At 49.7% G+C, this 21893-nt stretch overlaps 1 protein-coding gene across 3 annotated transcripts in view; it reads right to left on the bottom strand.

Annotated features, from left to right (window-relative positions):
• The window catches only part of NRXN3 (neurexin 3), a 1496329-nt gene extending 1475113 nt beyond the window's left edge, over positions 1–21216 (bottom strand). For all 3 annotated transcript variants that reach the window (XM_036267618.1, XM_036267616.1, XM_036267617.1), the window contains exon 1: positions 20508–21216. In XM_036267618.1, coding sequence (XP_036123511.1) covers positions 20508–21216 — 709 coding nt within the window. The remainder of the gene's footprint in view (positions 1–20507) is intronic.
• Positions 21217–21893: the final 677 nt, after the last annotated feature.

Genomic DNA, 21893 nt, shown 5'->3' with positions numbered 1-21893 from the left:
GACCGAGCAGGCAGATGGACAGCCCTGGGAGGAACGCCACATTCTGTGCATCAAAACATGCTTTTTGAGTTATAAGTATTATTAACCACCATTTTTATTGTGCAACTTCTGTGGTAATATAGTTAAAACACAATACAGCCCTGGCTGGGTTGCCCAGTTAGTTGGAGCATCATTTCATACACCAAAAGGTTGCGGGTTCAATTCCTGGTCAGGGCACATAACCAGCCTGCAGGTTCAGTCCCTGGTTGGGGCAGGTACGGGAGGCAACCAATTGATGTTTTTCTTTCACATCGATGGTTCTCCCTCTCTCTCCCTTCCTCTCTCTCTAAAATCAATTAAACACACACACACACACATATGCTGAGTGAGGATTTAAACAAAATGTATGTGATCTCTGGTCAGTTTGGCTCAGCGGTAGAGTGTTAGCCTGCAGACCAAAGAGTTGTGAGTTGGGTTCCGGTCAAGGGCACATACCTCGATTGCAGTTCAGTCGTCAGCCCTGGTCAGGGTCATGCGGGAGGCAGCCAGTCGATGTCTCTCTCTCATGTCAACGTTTCTCTCACGCGCTCTCTCTCCCACTCTATCTGAAGATAAACAGAAGAAAAGTATCCTCGGGTGAGGATTAAAAAGAAAAAAGAATGTGATCATTTCAAGGAGAACAGAGTAGAGACACAGGGAATTTCGGAAGTGGAGGAGTTCCAGGATGCTGAGCATTTTACCTCCACTGACACATTCCTTACACAGATCCATGTGCAGGGCTGTGCTGGATACTGGGTGACGGCAGATGCACAGACAGACCTGAGTCCTGCACTCTTGGAGCTGCAAGTCTAGCTGCGGAGATGGGCCACCAGGAACCGGACAATTAGCTCTTTAACTATCATTGTGATCAGTGCCATGAAGTTGTACAGAATCCTCCAAGGCTCAGATGAGAGAAACAGACCCAAGACAGGGGAATCGACATGACCACCCAGCCGGACAGTGTTGGAACTGAAACCAGAGTTCCAGTCACCTGTGTCCCTGTTCACTGCTGTCCCCGGGGCCACAGCTGGGGCACCAGCGCCTTGACAGGGGTCTGGGAGAAGAGCCAGCACCAAGAGTGCCATGGTGACCCTGTCTCTGCAGCTTCCACAGAGGAACAAGACGTGAACATGGAGACTTCACTGTCTTCCTGGACACCCGCTCATGCATTATAGTGGCAAAGCCTTAAACAATCAGGACAACGAGGAAGAAAGAGGAGAGCCACCCCAGAACCGATTCGAAAGGGCAGGGAATGCGGGGTGTGGACCCGCCGCCCAGGCTCAGCTCTAATCTAGCTGCTGCACTTTGCTTGAGAATTAATCACACAGATCCCTTGATAATTCTGAGGCTGTTATTAGACAACACTAATATCCCCCTCAGAATAATCCACACAAATACACGGCACCGGGGAGTCCCGAGTGCCTGGGACACAGACTGCTTTCACGTTCTCACGCAACCACACACGAACACGTGCGTGGCACTGGCACCCCACCCCCAGCCCCAGCCCCAGATGTCTGTTCCCAGCAGCACCTTGGCCTCTGCCCTGATTGCTTCAGGCAAGGAGGGTAAACCAAAGGATGAGCAAACAATGCCTGATCCCCTCTGCTCCCTGACTCTGCCGCTGCCCTAATTCTCTACAAGAGGATTTTTCCTTGTGGGTCCTGCTTGTTTGTAAACATGCCCAGTGCACACACAGCCTCAGGCAGGCCTGGCTAGCAAGCAGGGAGCAGCCAAGGGGCTCTGAACTGCAGCCCCAGCTGCTGTTTCTCAGACCGTGGGAGCAGTGGAGACTCTGTTAGGCTCAGAAGAGTTAAGGTGTGGAGGCTAGAAGGAGGTAGGCACCATCGAGATCATCCCAATTTCAAATATGTGTTCTGCCCTTGTCTGGACCAGAAGCTGTGTATTCTAAAATGACCCAACAGAACTCTGCTGCTAACTTTATCTATGACCTTGGGTCAGTTTTTTAATCCTGGGTCACTGGTTTCTATAAACAACCACAAGACATTTTGACCCTGATGTTGTGACCCCCTCTCAGGTATGTTTTGGACCCGCTTTAAAAAAACAAAACAAAAAACTAAGGACTGATTTTAGTAGTAGAAAGTGGTTCTTCGAAATTCAAAAATTGACCTGGAAAAAAATTAGACCTGTCAGAAAAAAAAAAAATCAACACCAAATGGAACTGACAGCAGCTAAAATGCACATGGTAAGATTTGTTGTTGACTAAACCATTGAAGGAAGAATCTAACATTCACGACAAAATTTAGAGCGGCAAATGTGATGTGAGAAAATTGGATGTGGTAGGAATAATGACACTAAAGAGTGCCCACAATTGGAGAAGCTATACGGGCCAAATTGTACGGGCATACAAAGAGTAACTGATCGATGAATCAAATCTTCGCTGGAGAAGACACGTGGAGTGGAATTGATCTCGTTCCAAAGAATTCCGTAAAATATAAATGAATTGGGAAAATAAGAAGTGGTTGAACTGTGCGGAGGAGAAAATGAACTGAAGAATTATGAGCCTCACATTGTTTGCTTCTGAAAAATACTCCCTTGATAAAAAGCCGTTTCAGTGTTTATATAATCCTGATTATACCAACACAGAGTTAAAAGGTCTCAGGGCCAAAGTGTGCAATCAAAACATCTTGCTAAATGCTGAAGAAAAATAAATTATGTGATCTCAGAGGTCCTGTCCAGTGGCAATAGTTTTCTGATAAAAGATCAGAAGAGAAAGTGAATAAAATTATCCAAATGCTTTACTCCTAGCAAGAAGGTATCGTAGAAACCAGCTGTTACCTGCAATGTCAGCTCTCAGATAGATTTTATTTGCCTGTAACATAGTTTAAGCCACTTTAGAAACTAGCATAGGATAACTATATTTTTATTTTACCAAGAAAGAATAAAAAGCCCAAACTCACCCTCGGTGTTACCATATTTTTCTTAACAACAAAAGCCATTTAAGACCCCAAATAGAAAAGGGCATAATCTCAGAATTTTTTTTAAATGTAAATTTACAATAAAAGTCCTGCACTATGTTCATTTTTCTTGTTTTCTTGAGGAGTAGCAAAACTTCACTCGAGCCCCTTTGTGTGTCTGTCCTACTGGGTTGAGTGTAGACTGGGGCGTCTCTCGGGGCTTCAGCATCCTTGTCTGAAACGGAGAGAAGAGGAAAACCAGCTCACACGGTGCCGGAAACATAGCAAGTGTTCAGTGAATGTTAGGCCATTTCGAATCAAGTGTACACCAGACTCAGCCTGTACTCTTGCTCCTCCAAGCTGAGAATGTGCTGGGCATCCTGCAATATAAATGTCCCTGGTGAGGAGAGCTGAAGAGCATGGATTGACCAGGACACCCCCTATTCCTCTCCTCGTGCGAAGAAAACACATCATGGCAGGTGGGAAGACCTTGGGAGAGCAGGTCCTGGTTGAACATAAAACGCCAGGAAGGAAGGGCAGCTCTTTGGAAAGGCTCATGCTGGCTTCTGGGCTATGGGCAGGGCTCATGCTCTGTGGCTACTGGAGGAACAGGCCTCTTTAGTCTGGCATCAAGTGACAATCACGATCACTGTGGCTTTCTTGTTTCGGTAGACTTTCGGCTTTACCTTCTCCACAAACAGCTTCTTCTAGGTAGAGATTCTACACCCAAATCCTCACCTCTGGGGTTCAGGACTCTGGGTGGAGATGCGCATGGGCATGCTCACGTCCCAGACAAGATCACCTGTCCACCCCATTTCACACTGACAGCTTCTCTCTTTCCCCATCACAGACAGTCCCTTCCCCAGCCAGCCAGCCAGCCATCTACCCACCCCTCTGCATCACTCATTGACCATACTCTAAACAAATCCATAAAAGGAAAAGACGTATGTCCTGTCAAAGACATTAGACTAGTCAACCTGGTCCTCAGGCCAAGCAAGTGACAAAGAACATATACAGCCCCTCTCTATCGCTTCCTCCCTGTAGCTCCTCATTTTTAGGTGTCACCTCCAGAGGGGCCTTCCTAGCCACCCTTCTTTTCATTAGATCTTCCCTCACCCTTCTTTCTATCCATAGCACTCATCACAATTGTAATTATACTGTCATCGGTTTTCCACAGCTATATTTTCTTCTAAGTCATAAGGTCCATGAAGACAGCCACCACAGCTGTTTTGATCTCCACGGATTATGCCTGGCAATCAACGTTCTGTTGAGTCCATCCGCTCTCTTGAGCCCCTATCTTTACTCTGTGATATAGGGGAATGAAAACTAGACTGGGAATTAGAATACCAGGACTCTAGTCCCAGTCCCCTGGCCATTTCTAGTTGAGTGGTCTACTGTAAGTTACCTTGCCTCCATAGGTCAGCTTCATAAAAGGAAGTCAGACTGTGATGCTCAAGAGGGGAGAGGGGTAATCAAATGTATGTGTTGGGGGCAGATATGTAAATCAAAACAATATTCATTTTACAATGTAATAGAAGCAAAAGATTTCCACCAATGCTTGAAAAAAGGTCTTTTAGATAGTGGGATTAGTTGGGGGTCATGGGTTTCAAAAGATTGAGAAAATATGGGATTCTAGGTCAAGCAGTCCCTGGTTCAGGGGAATGGCCCGTGGGGTTAAATAAAATACCAAGGATAAAAAGTAAGGTGTCCAGGACCGCTTGTATGTTTCTCTCTGCAGCAGTCTGGACCAGGATCAAAATGAGTCATGTGCAGAGATGGGAAAGGTCAGAAGACAGGTCAGTGAGGAGAAGGAAGCTGGTACTCTGCATGCTAGAGGCACCCTCCTTGGGCCAGCAGAGGGCAGGGTTAGTCGCCTGTGACCTCAGGGGCCACTGTTTAATGCCAGGAGGAAGAGGGGCCAGATGAGGTGAGTGAGCGCTCCATCTCCAGATCCATCTCCCAGGCCCATTTCTCAGGCAGAAACATTGCTTCCTCTCTTCAGTTGTCTATGAAAGCAGGAAAACAACAGCAGAACCTCCCGGCAGAAGTGTTTGGGAGAATTAAAGGAAGTCACGTTTGAAAGCACTTACCCTCGTGGCTGACATGTAGACATCACTTCATGAGAAGTAGTTCATCATCATCATCACTATTAAATTTAGTCAATCAAACTAAGCAAGTGATCCATCTTAAGATTTCCATGAAATTGCGATGGCATCTTGGAAGCTATACTCGATAATACGACTAGAGGTGGGCACTAAGCGAAACTCGGCCCCAAGTCCACCGGCTCCACCTGCGATCTTCAGCCCACAAACTCGGGCTGGGAGAGCAGGTCTGAGCACTGGGTCCACCAAAGGCCCTGGAACTCGGTAATTCCTTGGGATGTCTTAACCATACCCCTGAACGTCACAGAGTCTTTGTTCTGCTAGGTATGGAGAGACCACTGTTACGCTATGCTTCTCCTTGCAAAGCAATTAATAATTGCGTGGTTAATTAAGCACGAAGGCATACCTGTCTTGTTCATCACTCTATGCCCAGTGCTGGGGACACACAGTGGGCCCTCAGTAAGCGTTTGCTGCTGTTGTCGGGGGTGAAACGAGGTACTTTTCTAAAACCACCGCCGTGCTTCAGTAAGCGGTTCCATGAGCATGCCTGCTCACGTAGCCTCCATCTCTTGGTTCCCATTACACGCCAGCTGGGCCCCTAACACCTCAATTTCTTCTGCTTAGAAAAGCGTTCGCCGGCGTTCCCCTTCCTCCCGAGGCTCCCAGCTCTGACTTACGCTAGATAAGCAACTTCAGATTGATGAACAGCAATGAGCAACACAGCTGGGTGAAAATTCCTGTGTCTGAAATTCCTGGAAAACTGTAGTGCACAGCAAGCATTCGGAACACGCCCCCGCCCCGCCCCCGGCCCTGGAGAGTCGGAAACAGGAGGAAGGCAGCAAGCAGGCAACCAGAACCCAACCTTGATTTCCTTAAGAAAGTATTTTGCTTTCTTTCCAAGCACTCCAGCCCTGGGCACAGATAGAGCAACCACAAGTGAATTAATTATTAGTATTTATATCACTGGCTGCTGAGCCAGGGGCTTCCAGGCCTGCACTGTGGGGATCCGGTTCTTTCAGCTCACAGGGACCAGAGTCAGAGGGCTCTCCCCCAACACCAGGAGAAGGGGTGAGGCTGTGAGCTGAGCATCAGTGCCAGTACCCCTGAGAGTTCAATACCCAACTCTAAGAAAAATGTAGCCAAGGCATTTCATGTTTAACATACACGATCTCAAAAACAAGCAAAGTGCAAATTAGAATGCCAACTTGCCGATCTTGGGCAAGTCACCTCATTTCTCTGGGCTTCTTTCTTTCAGATCATTGACTTGATTCCCATTGGATTCTGATGCTTAGGGACTAGAAACTCCAACGTGAGCAGAACACCCAAAGTCCTTCAGGGTCATCATCGATACATGAGACTTAAGTTTCCATTTGTAGAAGTTTTCTCAGATTTCTATGTGTAGAAATTTTCTCAATTACCTCCCTAGATTGAAGGTAGAAGAAAGGCCAATGTGAATAGTCTTTGAAACTAAATTATGTAGTTGTTCTATGCCATTTTATTGCATTCAAATGCATGCCCCAACTTCAACCAGGTTAAGAAGGTGTCCTCTTTCATTGTTTGACCGGTGAAGAATTTTAAGGAGCTTTCTTTGGTCCCTAGTTTCCTTCTACCTTCTGGTCATCTGCTTTAATCTATTTCATGATTCCTTTTCCTCAACTATACTAAATATTAAGGTTCCTAAAGGTTTCCAGGTTAGCCATCTTCACCTTTCCGTTATACTCCTTGCCTGGACAACCTCATCCATGTACAAGTCTTCCCTCATCCCCTAAAACAACCACTGCTCCTACCTGCCTCTGCCCATCTCCCTCAGGTACCCTACAGGTTCTGAAGAGGAGTCAGGATATAGACAAACCAAAATTTGTTATTACCTCCCCGCCTCCTTCACCCAAAATCTGCTCCTCCCACTGACGTTCCTGTTGTGGTTACACCTACAACTAGAAGAGCATGTTACCAAAGCTCTTCAATAATAATAATTGCAGATCAATAATCATTTGTAATCATGGCTAGCTTTCACTGAATGCTCACTATGTACCCAGCGTTGTTCTAAGCATTCTACGTGCTCTAGCTCATTTCAACCTCACAGTGATCCTAAATGGTGGGCACTACCATTCCCATTTCACAGATGGCAAGACTGAAACACAAAAGTTAAGTTGTTTGCCCAAGTTTGCACAACTAGTGTGTCAGAGCCAGGCAGCCTGAGCCCCAAAACACCAAAAGTTACTGCCTTTCCAATGACTAGGTTCCTCTCCCTGATATCTCTGCAGTGGGCACTTCTTTCCTCTCGACCCCCACCCCAGTACAGTCTCTTCTCTCACCGAAACCACACAGTAGCCCCTCCCGGCCTCCCTAATCATCAGCCAATCCACGGTGCAAACTGCCGCTAGAGCCAAGTTTCTAAAATTCAAATCCGACTGGCACTACTCCCTTAAAAAACTTCTGACGGCTCCCAGTGGCAGAAAGAAATAATGTCCAAAATCTTTGCATCGTGTCTAAGAGCCACCTGCCTAACTCCTTCTTTATTATTCTCCATAGGCCTCAGTCCTTCAAACCAGCCACATGGGCGACTGCGAACTACTGGGAAGAGCACCCTGCTGTTTCACAGGGCTGCCCTGAATGCCCCTTCCTCCCAGACTACTAAATAGAGCTCCCAAGTCCAGCCCAAGAGTTTCCACTATGGGATGTTCACCTGACCCCCACGCCAAGCAGGGTGAACAATCCATTTCAAGCTCCTCTACAGTCTACCTAGTATATTAGCAGCTCCCATGTGTTTGGCACCTGTCTGCCTGGCAGGCTTCCCAACTAGACCATAAGCTCCTCAAGGGCAGGCACCACACTGGTACATAAGAGGCATGAATATTAGAAGAATTAACTTATTCCAATAAACAGATGGTCTATTCCAACAGATAGACGATTATACATCACCAGCTGCTTTGCTAATGCTTGAAGATGCTTCAAAGACTTTGTTCTCTTACACATTCCCAAGTTACCCGGTAGATACCATGACTTCTATGCTGAAAGAAGCTCTGAAGTAGTAACATTAATAAACCCAACCTAGATGGAGAATAATGCATTTAATACACCTAACTTGTCAAATAGCATAGCTTAGCCCAGCTCCCTTAAATCTGCTCAGAACACTTACATTAGCCTGGTGTTGGGCAAAACCATGCAACACAATGAACACACTGTAGCATATCGGTTGTTGACCCTCGTGATGGTGGGGCCAACTGGGCTGGGGCTCACTGCCGCTGCCCAGCGTCACAGGACAGTCTTGTACTGCGTATCGCTAGCCCAGGAAAAGACCAAAATTCAAGATGCAAAGTATGGTTTCTACTGAATGCTATCACTTCTGCATCATTGTACAGTCCAAAAACTCCTAAGTGGAACCATTGTAAGTCAGAGAACTTCCGTATTAGTAATTCCAAACAGTGAGTCCTCGGAAGGAGGGAGGTGTGACAGTACGTTCCCATGGGGCCCTCCAAAATCACTTGGCTAGGTCAAGCACGACCACCACACACAGGGTTGACGACAGAGTGGAGGCGTCCAGCACGCACCGCTCGCATCAGGAACTGTTTTGGCATCGGCCTCCACCTGAACGCTGCAAGCCCAGAGCGAGGAATCTCAACAGGAAGCCAAGAGTTAACTGTAACCAGGAGAGAGAAATGTAGACTCAAGTGGCCTCCATATCTTTCTGACCAATGCCTCATTAGAAAAAATAATTTTACTATGTTCTTCCAATGGACATAGATTTATTTATAAAGAATTTGCATATAAGTTAACCAAACATTTTTTGTTTCCTTCCTATATCCCCAAAGAATGGTCTTGCATGTGCCCTCTTGTCAAGGCCAATGATGTAGAGAATAATCGGCCCACCCCCCGAAAGGCCGAGGATGTATGATCAAACATTAGGGTGGACCTGGCTGCTGAGATCCCCGGACCACGGAGCCCTTGTTTTAGAGACACATATATACCGGCACCCACTCCTGACAGGTGTCACTTCAGCACCTGCTGCCCGCCTTCCAGCGACTGGGCTTAACAAAGTTATGTATTTCATGGTTCAACAGCTCTAAGCATCAAAATTCTTCCTCTGTAGCTCTGATCCCTTCAAGTCTCCTGCCCTGTATCCACTACCTCCTCTATACGGCAGCTCTTCCGATACCCAAAGACAATTATCCTGTCCCCAGTGAGCCTCGTCTTCTCCAGGGAATCCACACAAGCTAATGGGGCCTCTTCATCTCCAGTGACAACAACATGCCTACCTCAAACAGCCATTCCACACGCATTTACATGGTCCCAGGCTGGCTGCTGCCTACAATTATTACAGGAAACCATTGGTTTGTAAACAACAACCACAAAAGTCTTCCTAGTCTGTCCTCAGCTAGATCAAACCAAGTGGACTGTGCATGTACTTGACACAGATTCAACTAAAACGTTCCCACAGTAAACACACTGCTTTTCCCATGACAATAAGGAACGCATTTCCAATGCTGGTCCATGTCACTGTGGGCCAAGTCATAGCTGACCTCGCTGACTAAATTATCCAACAGCCATCACTGAACTCACATTCCTGGGACCCTGCACCCATCCATCACCCATGTTAGTGAGCACATAGACACACACACGAACACAGACAGGTGTGTATGCATACAAAATATGAATGCACACTCACACACACAATGTGCTTTTATTAAGATGATGAACATGTATTGAGCACCTGCTTTTTGTCAGAAACAGAGGTGTGGCATTTAGCACCCAAGCCTGTATGTGCGGTAATTAACAAAGGCCAACAGTTGCGCCTTGATTTCACATCTTATAGTTCTCAAAGACAGCACCTCTTCACATACATTCCTACAACAGAAACAAGAAAACCCGGCTGAGCTACTGCAACTTGTATTAAGGATGCGAAAGCCGACGGGAGCCAAGAGACACATTAAAATGTAGCCAGTGGTTATACATTCTACTAGGGAGAAAAATAGCCCCTATCTGCATTAACTCAAGACTGAAAACTCAACATCAGGATAAGCAAACAGCAACATTTCTACAGCCACTAAAACCCAACCGTCTTCTTCCCACGTGGCCATTACCACGTGACTAGGAGGTGGTCAGGCCCATGTCCCAGCTTGGGGACATGCTTGGGGTCCATGAAGCCTGGCTAGATAAAGGGGCCTCAGAGGAGAAGTTGGTGACTCTGGGTACATTTCAATGTTTGGATTCAAAATTACGTCTGTGGGCTTTGCTCTGAAAACCACAAAATGGTAAGGCAGGTCTCCTTTGCTGCAGTGTCAGGAAAGTGACTGTCAATGGGGAGATGGCCAGGAGCCAAGACTAGCCTCAGCCCCTTTGGGGTGCAGGAGGGAATTCTAGTCTATGCCAATGTGGGAGTAACATCTTCTAGTCTTGCCTAATCCCTCTCTTTAGAAGACTGCCCACCACTGCCAAGAACACGAACACCCAGGGCAACCTGGCGGAGTAGGACGCATTCTTGAATAGGGCTTATGCTTCCAAGGGCAGCTTCCAGGAGCAGCCGCTCAATACGGCTCCATCTCAGGCCCTTAGCTTTATTTTAAGCATCCTGAGAGGCTTTTTAGCAAAATCTCTATATCTGTTGGGGTGTCTGACCCTGACTGCCAGGATGGGCTTGTCAAGCAAGTCCAATCGAATTCCACTTTCCTCTGTCCCGTAGCATTCTGGAACTTCTCATCTTATTGCTGAGCCATGAGAGATTTCCAGGAGGCTCCTTGGAAATTCAGAGGTGCCGAAAGCGAGCTGTGTACGGAGGACGGTGGGACAGCTTAGGGAATGAAGTGAGGCACAGATGATAAAGCCAGGGATGGGCTGACCATGAATCTTTCAGAGTACAAGCTCCCCAGGAACAGAATGACTGTAGCATGAATCACCTGCTTACATCAGACTCTTCCCACATCAATGCCTCCCCCATTGTTTGAGATTAATCACAAGCAGTTAATTCTAAATAGCTCAGTGGTGTGTGCACCGCCAGTGCCATATTAGAGAATCCTCTGTGAATCTTACCTTGCCACGACAGTTATTCCCTGCAAAGCATCATCCAGGAATGCTGTGACCCACCCCTTCCCCCACCCACAAGGCCCATTGCAGAGGTCAGACTGGACTCATTAGGATGAGGACCAGTGAAAAGGTGGCTGGGAGGCTGACTTTGGCCCGATGTAGGAGAGCTAGCTCCCTGACAGCAATGGTCAGAGAGTCATTATGCTGCCCTGAGCCCCCATCACTGCACTTGATGGGAGCTGGGGGTGAGGGGAACAAATATACAGTGGAAAAGAGGATGGGAAATGAGTAGTGAGCCCTAATGACCTTAAAATCCCCTCCGACTTTATTATTTCAAGATTCTTCACAATGTGCCTTGCTTTCCAGTGCACTACCCAGGGCACAGCCGTGACCAGCAGGCCAAATACATGTTGTTCCGTCTTCTACACAGGTCATGGGATCTGCCTGTGCTTCATGCCGTACACCAGGAGAAAATGAAGAAGGGGCACACAGGACATCACCTCAGCCTGAACGCCAAGTCTGCCTTTCCTGACCCGGATCAAGCAAGTACACTGTGGAGTGACTGGTCTTTTAAGAATCCCGTGGGTAAGAGGCTGAACACCCTTGGAGCCCACATTCCCCTGTTCCCTCCGCCGTCCGGGGCTAACCATGCAGGAGACAGGACCCGTCTGGACAGGAAAGGAGCTGCGAGGAGGAGGAAGAGTGGGCCCGTGAGTGTCCGCTGACTCCCCAGCTTTGCCAGCCCTTTCCACTGCTTAGATCGCCGAGAAGTGATTTTAGCCATCCCTCCGTGCACGTCGGGTACTTATTTCTATTTGAAAGCAACTGATTAAGTAAGTAAGCTGTACTCTCACCCTCTGCTGACTCTGTTCTCCCTGGGCTACAGGCAGCACTTCGCCAATCGTCCCTGGAGGAGAGGTCATGGCCCTGCCAGGAATGCACCCCCTGCTGGGGTGGGGACACCAGCCCTGCCTCTTCAACAAGCAAGGGACCGCTGAGACTCTGTCCTCGGAAGACTCTGCACTTGCAAACGGGACCACTTCAGGAGAACCAAACTGGCAGCAGGGGATCGGATGCATCTTGCGTGGAGAAACTTGAAGGCAGAGCTCCCCAGGGTCATTTTCTTAGCTACAAAGATACCGTACTTAAATAAAAGCCTCGGTAAAACCAAAGGAATCCTAAATGCATTTCACAGCTTAAGCGGGGAGCTTGGAGTTGCCTCCAGCTCCTGTCGCTGGCTTTCTTTCATCTGGGTGCCTTGGGGCCCCCCCCACCCTTGCGGAGTACGGAGGCGTGTCCCCGAGAGAGCCAAAAGCATTCGGTCTCCAGGACCACATGCGAAGTCAGCTTTATCAGAGCGGTGCTGGGTGGGCTGCTGGATGACTAGGAGATCAATTTGTTTCTAAACGCTGCTGGTACTGGTTCTTGAGTTAAAAAAAAAAATGTGTATTTTTTAACTTTGAAAACTACACTATTTAGGAACACTGTGGACATCAGTGAGGGTTTGAGAGCAGATATAGACAATGACACATTTAAAGGGGGCCCTGAATTGCTTTTAAATAGGTCACCCAAAGACATCAATTTCTGGAGAACAGCAGCAGTAATGACAACCCACTGGCACTGTCAGTTCCCAAATAGATCACGGAGACAGGCCTGCAGAGCCTCGCCGCCCGCCTCTCCTTCGTCAGCCGCAGCCCGTCACCTGTAACACAGCCCGTCACCTGTAACACAGCCCCCCGCTGAGCCGCGGCCAACCAAACACACCAACTTCAGCTGGGGAAATCTCAGGAGGGGCCCGGGGTGTTCCCTCTGCTTGAACACCAGCTTCTTCCTCTGAATCTACTGCAAACATTTCCAAATACTTCCTCTCTTCACCCACGGGATGAACTAGCTGTCTCCTCCCCTCACACCTTCCCAAACCACATTCCTAGACGCCCCCAACCCCCCACACGCCCTCCCCAGGGCTCTTCCTGCCCTACTGCTTATGAAGTGAAGGACAATTGGTCTGTGATGAAGAGTCGTAGGTCATCAGGGAATCACACATACACCCAGAGCAACATTGCTGTCACTAGAACAGCAACACATCTTCTTAACAGAAGCGGATCCAGAGCTGGGGCTGGGAGCTTATGATATCGGGGACTCCTTCGGGAGGAAAATTAGAAACGCAAAATGAGGTGGGGGCCTGGGAAAGGGCCTGTGTGAGTGAGAGTATTTGACCACTTCAGTTTCATGGTAAATCCGCCTCTGTGATAACCCCCCTCCCCCCACACACAAAGAAACAGAGCAGAATAAGCACAGAGAAAGGGAGTTTGGTTTTGTTGTCTGTGGAGAGTCAGAAGGCAGCAGGAGTCATCCAGAAGCTGCTCCTTTTACCGCCAACCCCGGGTGGGGTGCTGGGCATTCCCTGGCACCTGGGGAACCAAAGGTAAGCCTGCAGAGGTCCTGCTGTCCAGGGCTGCTCCAGTGTGGCGTCGTTCGCCCCAACTGCTTCGGAACCCATGGGTCCACTCCCAGTCACTGGATTTCAAACTTGGGTCTGAGGGTGAGAACTGAATACTCAGAATCATTCATTCCATTGTCTCTCATGCACGCATATTCTCTTTCTCTCCGCCTGGGAGGAGCAAGTCTCCTGGGGCTGGCTAGCTGATGACCTCCTGCACCAGGAGCTCGACATTTTGCTTATCGTCAGCATCCAGGGAGGCACAGGCCATCTGTGTGCACTGAGAAGGCAGCCTAGGAGCAGAAATAAAACACCGCGGTGGGGATCGGAGCTCTCCGGCCCCAGCGAACCTCCAACGGGCGGCTTCTGAGCCTGCCCTCACACCCCCTGCCCACAGCAGGTTCAAAGGCACCTCAGCTCTGGGCTTCCCACCTTTTCCGTGGGATGGAAGGCCTGCCCCACCTGCCCCATGGGTTCCTGAACACCACGTTCGCAGGCAAAGAGCTGTGCACAGTCCAACAGGTACAACCTATGCTCAGTGACCCTTACGCCCTCCTGAAATCCCCCTCATTTTGACCTCTCAAAGGGGGGTGAAGGGCAATGGCAGAGGTGTGGGGAACTCCAAGGAAAACTTCGAACCTGTGAAACCAAATTGACACCAGCTTGTTCTTATACACATCGGGAGACCAACAGCCCCGTCAGAACGTCTTCTTTCCCAGAGTCTGTGCTTACAAACTGTGTTTTGTCTCATTTCATGCTCTCAGTGACTCCATAGCGTAGGATTTCTTACCACCCCTCTTTGCTGCAAGGCAGGACAGCATCGTGGTTAAGAGCGTGGGCTCTGCTGCCAGACTGCCCAGATAAAAACCCCCGCTTTATTAGCTGTGTGACCTTGGATAAGTCATTTAACCTCTTGTCCCTCCACTTCCTTATCTACAAAGTGTGAATAATGAAAAAGTGTGTCAGGAGTGGTTGTGAGGGTTACAGGAGCTAATATATGCAAAGCAGTTAAGCCAGCGCAGGCCTGGAGTGAACGCTCTATGATTGTTAGTTATTATTATAATTAATTTTGATGAGGATACTGAAGCTTCCAAAACCTTCTCCAAAGACACATAACTTGTAAGAGGACAAGCCCAGATTTAAGTCCAAATCTTTTCACTCCAGAAGCCATGCCCTTAACCACTACACCAAGCTTTGTTCAAGTCCCAGATTTCTCTGCTTCTCAGTTCGCCCATCTGTACAATGGGGCTAGTTAATGATATCCACAACATAGGAGTGTTGTGAGGACTAGATGAGATAACCCATCTGCAGCACGAGGATGTCAGGCACATGGTGGGATGCAACAGTAGTAATAATATCACTGTTATTTTTGTCCAGGGAAGGGTACCTCCAGAGCCCCATCCACGGTTTCTCTCACTCTAGATCCATCTCTGGGCCTCACTGCTCTGGACACACACTGCGGGGCCGGTGACTACAGGGCAATAGGAGTCATCGGGGAGGGCACTTTAGTCCCTTCCTCCAAGCACAGCCCACACCCCACCTATTCTGTCCTGTGAAGGGAGCGGACCCAGCTGATGGGCAGCTGCCCCAGGAACTGGATGCCATCTTTCCCGGGCAGCCTGCAAAGGGAGATAGGGGACTTGAAGATAATTAGCCCCCAGCGCTGGGCCTGTGGTGTCTCATTACCAAATGCAAATGCAAGTTCATGTGCCACTCAAGGTTCCTGGCAAAATGCCTGCGGACCCTCAACCCTGCTGCATTTGGGCTGAAGCATCATCCATCGCAGGCCCACCCGGTCTGCAGCCTGCAGCTGGTGTGCAGGCCCTGCAAAGGGAGGAGGAAGGCTCGCCTGCCTGAGGCGGGACACGGAGGAACGGTCTCATTTCTCTGAAGGAGGCAGAGATGTTGGGGTGGGGGGGTACAAAATTGCTCTTTCCTCAGCAGTTAAAAGAGGGATTATTGCAGCGAGTGGCAAGCTGCTCTGCCGATTAGCATACAGCACACCCAGGCAATCGCGTTCGGTAATCAGGAGGAGGAGGAAAGGAGCAATCAGACCCCTATTCAGGCTCCGTTTGGCGACAGCCCCCACTGGCTGGGCTGGTCCACCTGACGCCTGAATGCGGTGGGCACCGCGTCGGGAGCAGCAGCCCTTTGTGTGTGTTTAAGGCCTGGCTTCTGTGCTCCGGGCTCCAGAGCAGGGAGAGGACTCTGAAGAGTTAGCCTTTACTCTCTACTACTCAGCACCTCCGCACCCCACCCCCAGCCTTCCGGGGCTGCCACAGATTGCGAGCAAGCCAGTTGTCAGTCCGGCAGGACGTGCACTGGGAAGGGGGAGGGGAGATGGCTGTGTTTTTGCACAGTGCCCGAAATAGGAGGGTCCAGCTGTGGCTCTCACTGGTGCCCAACGCCAGCATCTGATGTCTTTGGCCCTTGGGATACTATTTTATGCTAGTTCTGGCTTTGAGAAATGGGGGGAAAGTCACAAAATTCTCAATGAAAAGAAACGTGGTTAAAATTAACTTTAAAGAAGGCATACCAAGGCCACACAGTGGTGTAGAGCCATCGATCAAACCAACCAGGGTAGGATGTCAGCTTCAGACAGTGGGAGGGATGGGGGATGGGACACCAGTGGGCACCACCCCACAGTGTGTTTGTGTAGTAAGGGTCTGGCCCCTGTCACCCACCCCTACCGCTACACTTCACTGTAGAATCCCAGCACCTGAAAACGTTATCACTGAGACTCAAGACAAGTAGCTTCTGGTTTGTCCACCTGCCCATGTCGGCAGGAAATGATAGTTGGACCATATAATGAGATTTGGGAGTTGAGATCAATATGAGGCCTTCTTCCTCTTTCCCTGGCCCCACCCCACCTGCAACAGGCTGGCATCATGCTAAATGAACTCTTCCGGGAGACTGGTATTGAAATGTATACACCTTGGATAGGAATCAATTCTTCATGACCATAAGATCGTTGTGAAATTCAATGCATGCACGCTCATATTCAAAATAAACCATTAAGTTGAAACTCACGTCAAGGTAATCACAAACTCTCAGTGACACCTGAGGGACCTGCTCTCCAGCGGCGCTCAGGGTGCCTCCTCTCTGCCTGGTGAGCTTCCAGGCTGCCCGGCACAGGACAGACTGTGCCAAACACACACCAACGTCCAAAGCAGACGTGATCTGCACTCCTTCTGTCCTCAAGGACGTGATCAAGGGCAAGATTAAACGGCAACATGAGCAATCTGAAGGTAACGTTTATAAAATAAATGAATTTTAGTTATGAACATAACAGCTAGAAGTAAAAACCTGGATGACTTCTCCCTTCATCATGTGCCAGAGTGTTCAATGTGACCATTAACTGCCACGGGAGTCTCTTCCATGTAGGCTGTGTGGCGCTGAGTCTGCAGCCAGAGCTAATAGCCTTCCACCACACAGGAGGGGGGGAAGACACTGTGCCCAGGACCTCTCACTGCGGGGCCCGGCTCTCCCACAGCAGCTATCTCCAGTGTCCTCTGAATCCAACCCAGAGAAGACACCCAACCAGGGATGAAAATAGCCCAAAGCCCATAAAAGAAATGAGCCCCTCTGTGCATTCTTCCTGGGGTGCAGCATGGAGACATTTTGGAGCCATCGAGGCGTAGCAAGCCAGACAAACATCACCACCACCGGCGTGCTAGGAACTAATGAAGCACAGAGAGCGCCTCCAACAGGCCCTGACCACATCCATCTGAAGCTGCAGGAGCCCGCTCAGCTCTTCCCGCTCTTGAACTGCTAAAGCGTGAAGTGCAAATCGAATCTTCCACACCGAATGCAAGCCCTCAGGAAATCCAGGGGTAGGGCCCATCCTGCAGACTGGGACAATCAGATGCCTGGTACACAGGACTGACTGCGGGATACGTCCCCTGGCTTCAGTTCTGTGGCCTGTGCGATGGAAAGGGGGAAGGGGAGGGAATGGATGCATCCTCTGTACCTGCTTCACCACAGTACCCTGGGAAAATGGGCAGGCGCCTGTTTAGGCTATTTATCCTGTTTCGTGCAGATCTACTCGACACTCAGCAACTGCTCTGATTTTGTCCCCCCTTAATATGTTACAGGTGAGTTTTTCCTGTTTCTTCTAAAAATTAACTGTGTGTGGAAAGAACAGATATTCTCTAAAAGCCTGATGCATTTTTGTGATTGATTAGACATGAGGACAATTACCAGGATCAACAGGCTCCAAGTTATCAACAGTAAGTTCTAATACATCTGCAACAGCTGCCCTCCCCTCCACCTTTGCACTGCTGTTCCAGACCAACCGTTTCTCTTACTACACAGTTTATTTACTCTATTTACATGTCAAGAGAATAAATGAGCTAAGCTGTGTGTTTGCCTTCTACAGGCCGAAGTATCAGTCCATAGCCACGAGATGATCTGAGCCCTGTAGAAAGAACTATTATTAAAATATACATATTGTATTTAGCTATTAAAAATTTATCTTCAATCTGCTTCAAAGAAATTCCACTGTAGACCACACACACACACACACACACACACACACACACACCCCAAAACAAAAAGAGAGAGACAGAGAGAGAAGATTAATTGTATACATACACAGCAGAGAGATTCTTCCTGCAGAAAGTGCTGATCCAGACCTGCCCAGAGGAAATGAGTTCTTTTTAAACACAAAAACCGCAATCAAGGATAATCAGCAAGTTAGCAACACACTTGCAAACACCCTGGTCCCTAGAAGGGAAGAATGCCAGCTTTCAATACAAGTTCTGAGCACTGAACAGATCCCTCAGGCGAATGGAAAACAAGTGACCGTGTCAGCGTCTTCGGGCAGAACTTTCTCCAAAGCCCAGAAGCTTCAGAACAGCTGTCAGCTCCAGAAGCCACCTGAGTGCGAGAAGTGCGTCAGTAGCCACAGGCCCGCAGTGGCTTTGTGGGTTAGAGTTGGCTTGGCCCCTCTTCCCCACCCCTTTTTCCAATGGGCTCAGTGGGGGAGGGGGGACAGAAGCCAGAAAAGGATGACATGCATGTCTTGTGTCTGCCTCTCCTGGGGACCTTCCAAAGGAAAGGAGATACAGTGCCCAGCCCAGGAGGGGAAAGAAGCAGCAGAGACCCAGGGACACTCCTGTGACAGCCCGTACATGACCTACATGGAGACCGCCAACCAGACCCTGAGAGTGTCCTAGGCTCCAGCATGTATCACCTGTGAAATAAATTTAGTTTTGATTTTTTTTTTTTAATTTTAAATAGCTACTAGTAACTAAACTTTTTATCAGCTACAGCCTGCTTTAGGGGTTCAGATCTTCCGGGAAAGTTTGAGGAACATCTGCAGCAACTCTCTCCTTAACCAATCTCAAGGCAGCGGGCCTCACCTCAAGGCAGAGATCCTGGGAGTCAGGGCCAAGACTCTTTCCTGCCCCCTCCCCCGCCCTCCCTCCACCTGGTGGTTCTCAATCTTGGCTGCACAACAGAATCACCTGGGGAGCCTTAAAAATGTACAGATGCTTGCACCCTCAGACCAAAGAGTCCCAGGTTCAATTCTGACCAAGGGCATGTGCCTCAGTTGTGGTTCATCACCGGCCCCGGCTGGGGTTGTGTGGGTGGCAACAACCAATCGATGTATCTCTCTCACATCAATGTTTCTCTCTCTCACTTCCTCCCTCTCTCCCTCCAACTCTATCCAAAGATAAATGTAAAAATATCCTCGGGTGAGGATTTAAAAAAATATATATATATATATATGTACATATACATATATATACACACACACACACACACACATATTTATTTATATACATGTGTGTATGTATGTGTGTGTGGGTATATATACACATACATATACACACACGCATGCACACACACAGATGCTTGGATTCCACCCCCTACAAGTTTCTGAAAAAATCAGTTCGTGCTGACCAGAGAGTTGTTAAACTCCTCCAGGTGACCCTAATGTCCAGCCAAGGTTGAGAATCACTATTCTGTCTAAACCATCCCACCAGCTCCATGCAGAGACCATGAGATGGCAACACACACATCCCTAGAAGAATCCAGGGCTTAACTCAAAAAGGATGGGAGAAAATGCTTCCTTGCCTCTTCCTCATCCCAACCTTCCCCTACCCCCATACGGCCAATCCTCACACACTCGGTCATTTCTGTGGCTCTTCCTCCTGAAATCTAGGCCTTTGGTGAGTTCAGGAGTCCAGGAATCTTGATTTTAAGTAAAGTCTGAGCCACTTCTCAGATCTAATCCCAAACAGTCAGAATTTGGTGAATACGGTGAGGGCAGCTTAAGCTCTTGGGCACAATTCCCTTCCTCCCTCTCCCTGGGAAGTTGTAGTTGAACTTGGGCATTCTCCAAGGCTATGCTGGGTGTTGCCAGCTCCCTCGGAGGCTTAGATGGACAGGGTCCTGTAGTCTCTGTGCCTTGCTGTACCATCCTCATACACGGAGAGGAGAGCAGGAAAGAAGAACACCATATGAAAACTCCTCGTGCTAGGAGGAGGAGGCGACACAGCCTATCCCCAGATGCCTTGACTACCCTCCAGACACCTCCCGCAAATCGTGGGTGGAGGGGCACAGCTGAAGGGCTGGGTTTACAGTGGGGCCAAGCATGAACCTGCAGTTCATCCACCTGGTTCTTTGCACAGGATTCCTTATGCTGGCCATTACAAGGAGGACGTAATGGGGACTTTCCAATCCACCCCCAGAGGCCCAGTTTTCAAGGGATCAGGAGGAACAGATAATCACTTTGCCCATTTCTGTCTGATTCCTTGCCCCGTGTTGGTCTTGCTAAGCTGTGCTGCCGTGGAAGGAGCTGAGCTGGGCACGGATTCTGCACTCACTCCATCCAGCCCTTTTAGTATAGTCAAACATTTGAGTGTCTTTGGGGAAAAGACCCTATTATCTAACATGCAGCTAAAGATGCACTTCAGTGATAAACTGGTTTCCATCGGGGATCTTGGCCTTCGCCCAACCCACTGGGTAGGTCTCTAAACAGAGGAATGGGGAAGAGGGCCTTACCTTCCGAGCAGAGCTTGCCACCATAGCCAGTGGTAGAACAGTCACAGGTGGGATGGCCATCCAGGAGAAAGCAGATCCCACCATTTTCACAGGGCCGGTCACCGCAGGCTCCCTCGGCATCCAGCTGGACACCCTGGCTCCCCAGCAGCCGAGGCTCTGAGTTGCCGTACTTGAGATCCAGGATTAATCCCTTGAAGCCGGGCATGGCCTGTACTCCCTCTAGGGTCAAGGCAGAAGGTCGAATGTCTGTGGGGACTCCGCCCAGGAACAAGTCACTGACTACATCCATGTGGGGCCGCTGGGGCTGCAGCTCCCCGGACTGGCCCTCGCCGTCCAGCACCAGCAGCGTGCTCAGGCGGTCGCGGCTCACCATGAGGAAGTGCCAGCTGCTGTCGTTCACCTGCTTGTTGGACAGCACGGCAGTCTCGGTGCAGTCCATGCTGAGGCGGAGCTGCACGCGGCCGTCCACCAGCGAGAGACACAGGAAGTCGCAGACGCCGCCATCGTCCAGGTAGAGGAGCAGCCCCGTGGAGACGTTGGTCTTGAACTGGAAGCTCAGGTCTCCGCGCGTGCTGGCATCCCAGCGAAGGTAGCGGGCCCACTGGTTGGGGAGGCCCATGAATTCCAGGCCCAGGCAGAGCCCCAGCAGGGACCCCAGCAGGACGCTCGCCTTCAGGGTGAAGAACCCCGAGTGCACGGTGAAGCTCATCGTGGCTGCCGGGACGAGCCCCGAGGAGCAGACAGCCAGGAACAGCCCTCGGGGACCGAGCCCCCTTGCAGCAGAGGCGGAGAGGAAGAAGCGATGGGTTGGAGGACAGAGAGCACACAAGAGGGAGAAGTCACATGCACAAATAGATATTGAGAGGGCGAGGAAGGAGGAAAATGAGCAAGACAGCCCTAGATGGGCACACGAGCAAGAAATTCACAAAGGAGGCGGAGGAGAAGGACAGGGCAGCAGACGAAAAGGAAAGCCAGGCTGGGGCAAGGAGGGCCTGGAGCGAGGAGCCAAGTGTCTTTCTCCCAGAGAAGATCTCAGCTATCCATGTGGATCCGGAGGCCTTGATTCAGGAGAAGATACAGGGTGCGAAAGCCTTCAGCAATGCGCTCCTCCCAGCGGACCCCGAACGCCCCAGCCAGGGAGCCAGGGAGAGGGCTGGGGTCCGGGTACGCAGATCGAGGAGGAGTGGTCAGTGAGGTGAGCCAGGTGAAAGGTAGGAACGAACGGGCCAAGGACCAGTCCTGAAGGTCTAGCGCCTAGCAGCAGGGGGCTGCAGGGAGAGGGGCGGCGGGAAGCTGAGCGCCCCCGCAGCGCAGGGCCCTGGGCAGAGCGGAAGCACACTCAGGCTTCATGGTGCGGGCCGGGGGCAATCCTGCCCATAGCCTGCT

The sequence above is a fragment of the Molossus molossus genome, unplaced genomic scaffold (assembly GCF_014108415.1).
Source record: "Molossus molossus isolate mMolMol1 unplaced genomic scaffold, mMolMol1.p scaffold_m16_p_1, whole genome shotgun sequence".
Classification (NCBI taxonomy): domain Eukaryota; kingdom Metazoa; phylum Chordata; class Mammalia; order Chiroptera; family Molossidae; genus Molossus; species Molossus molossus.
Note: the sequence above shows the minus strand (reverse complement) of the source record. Positions and strands in the feature narration are given on the sequence as shown.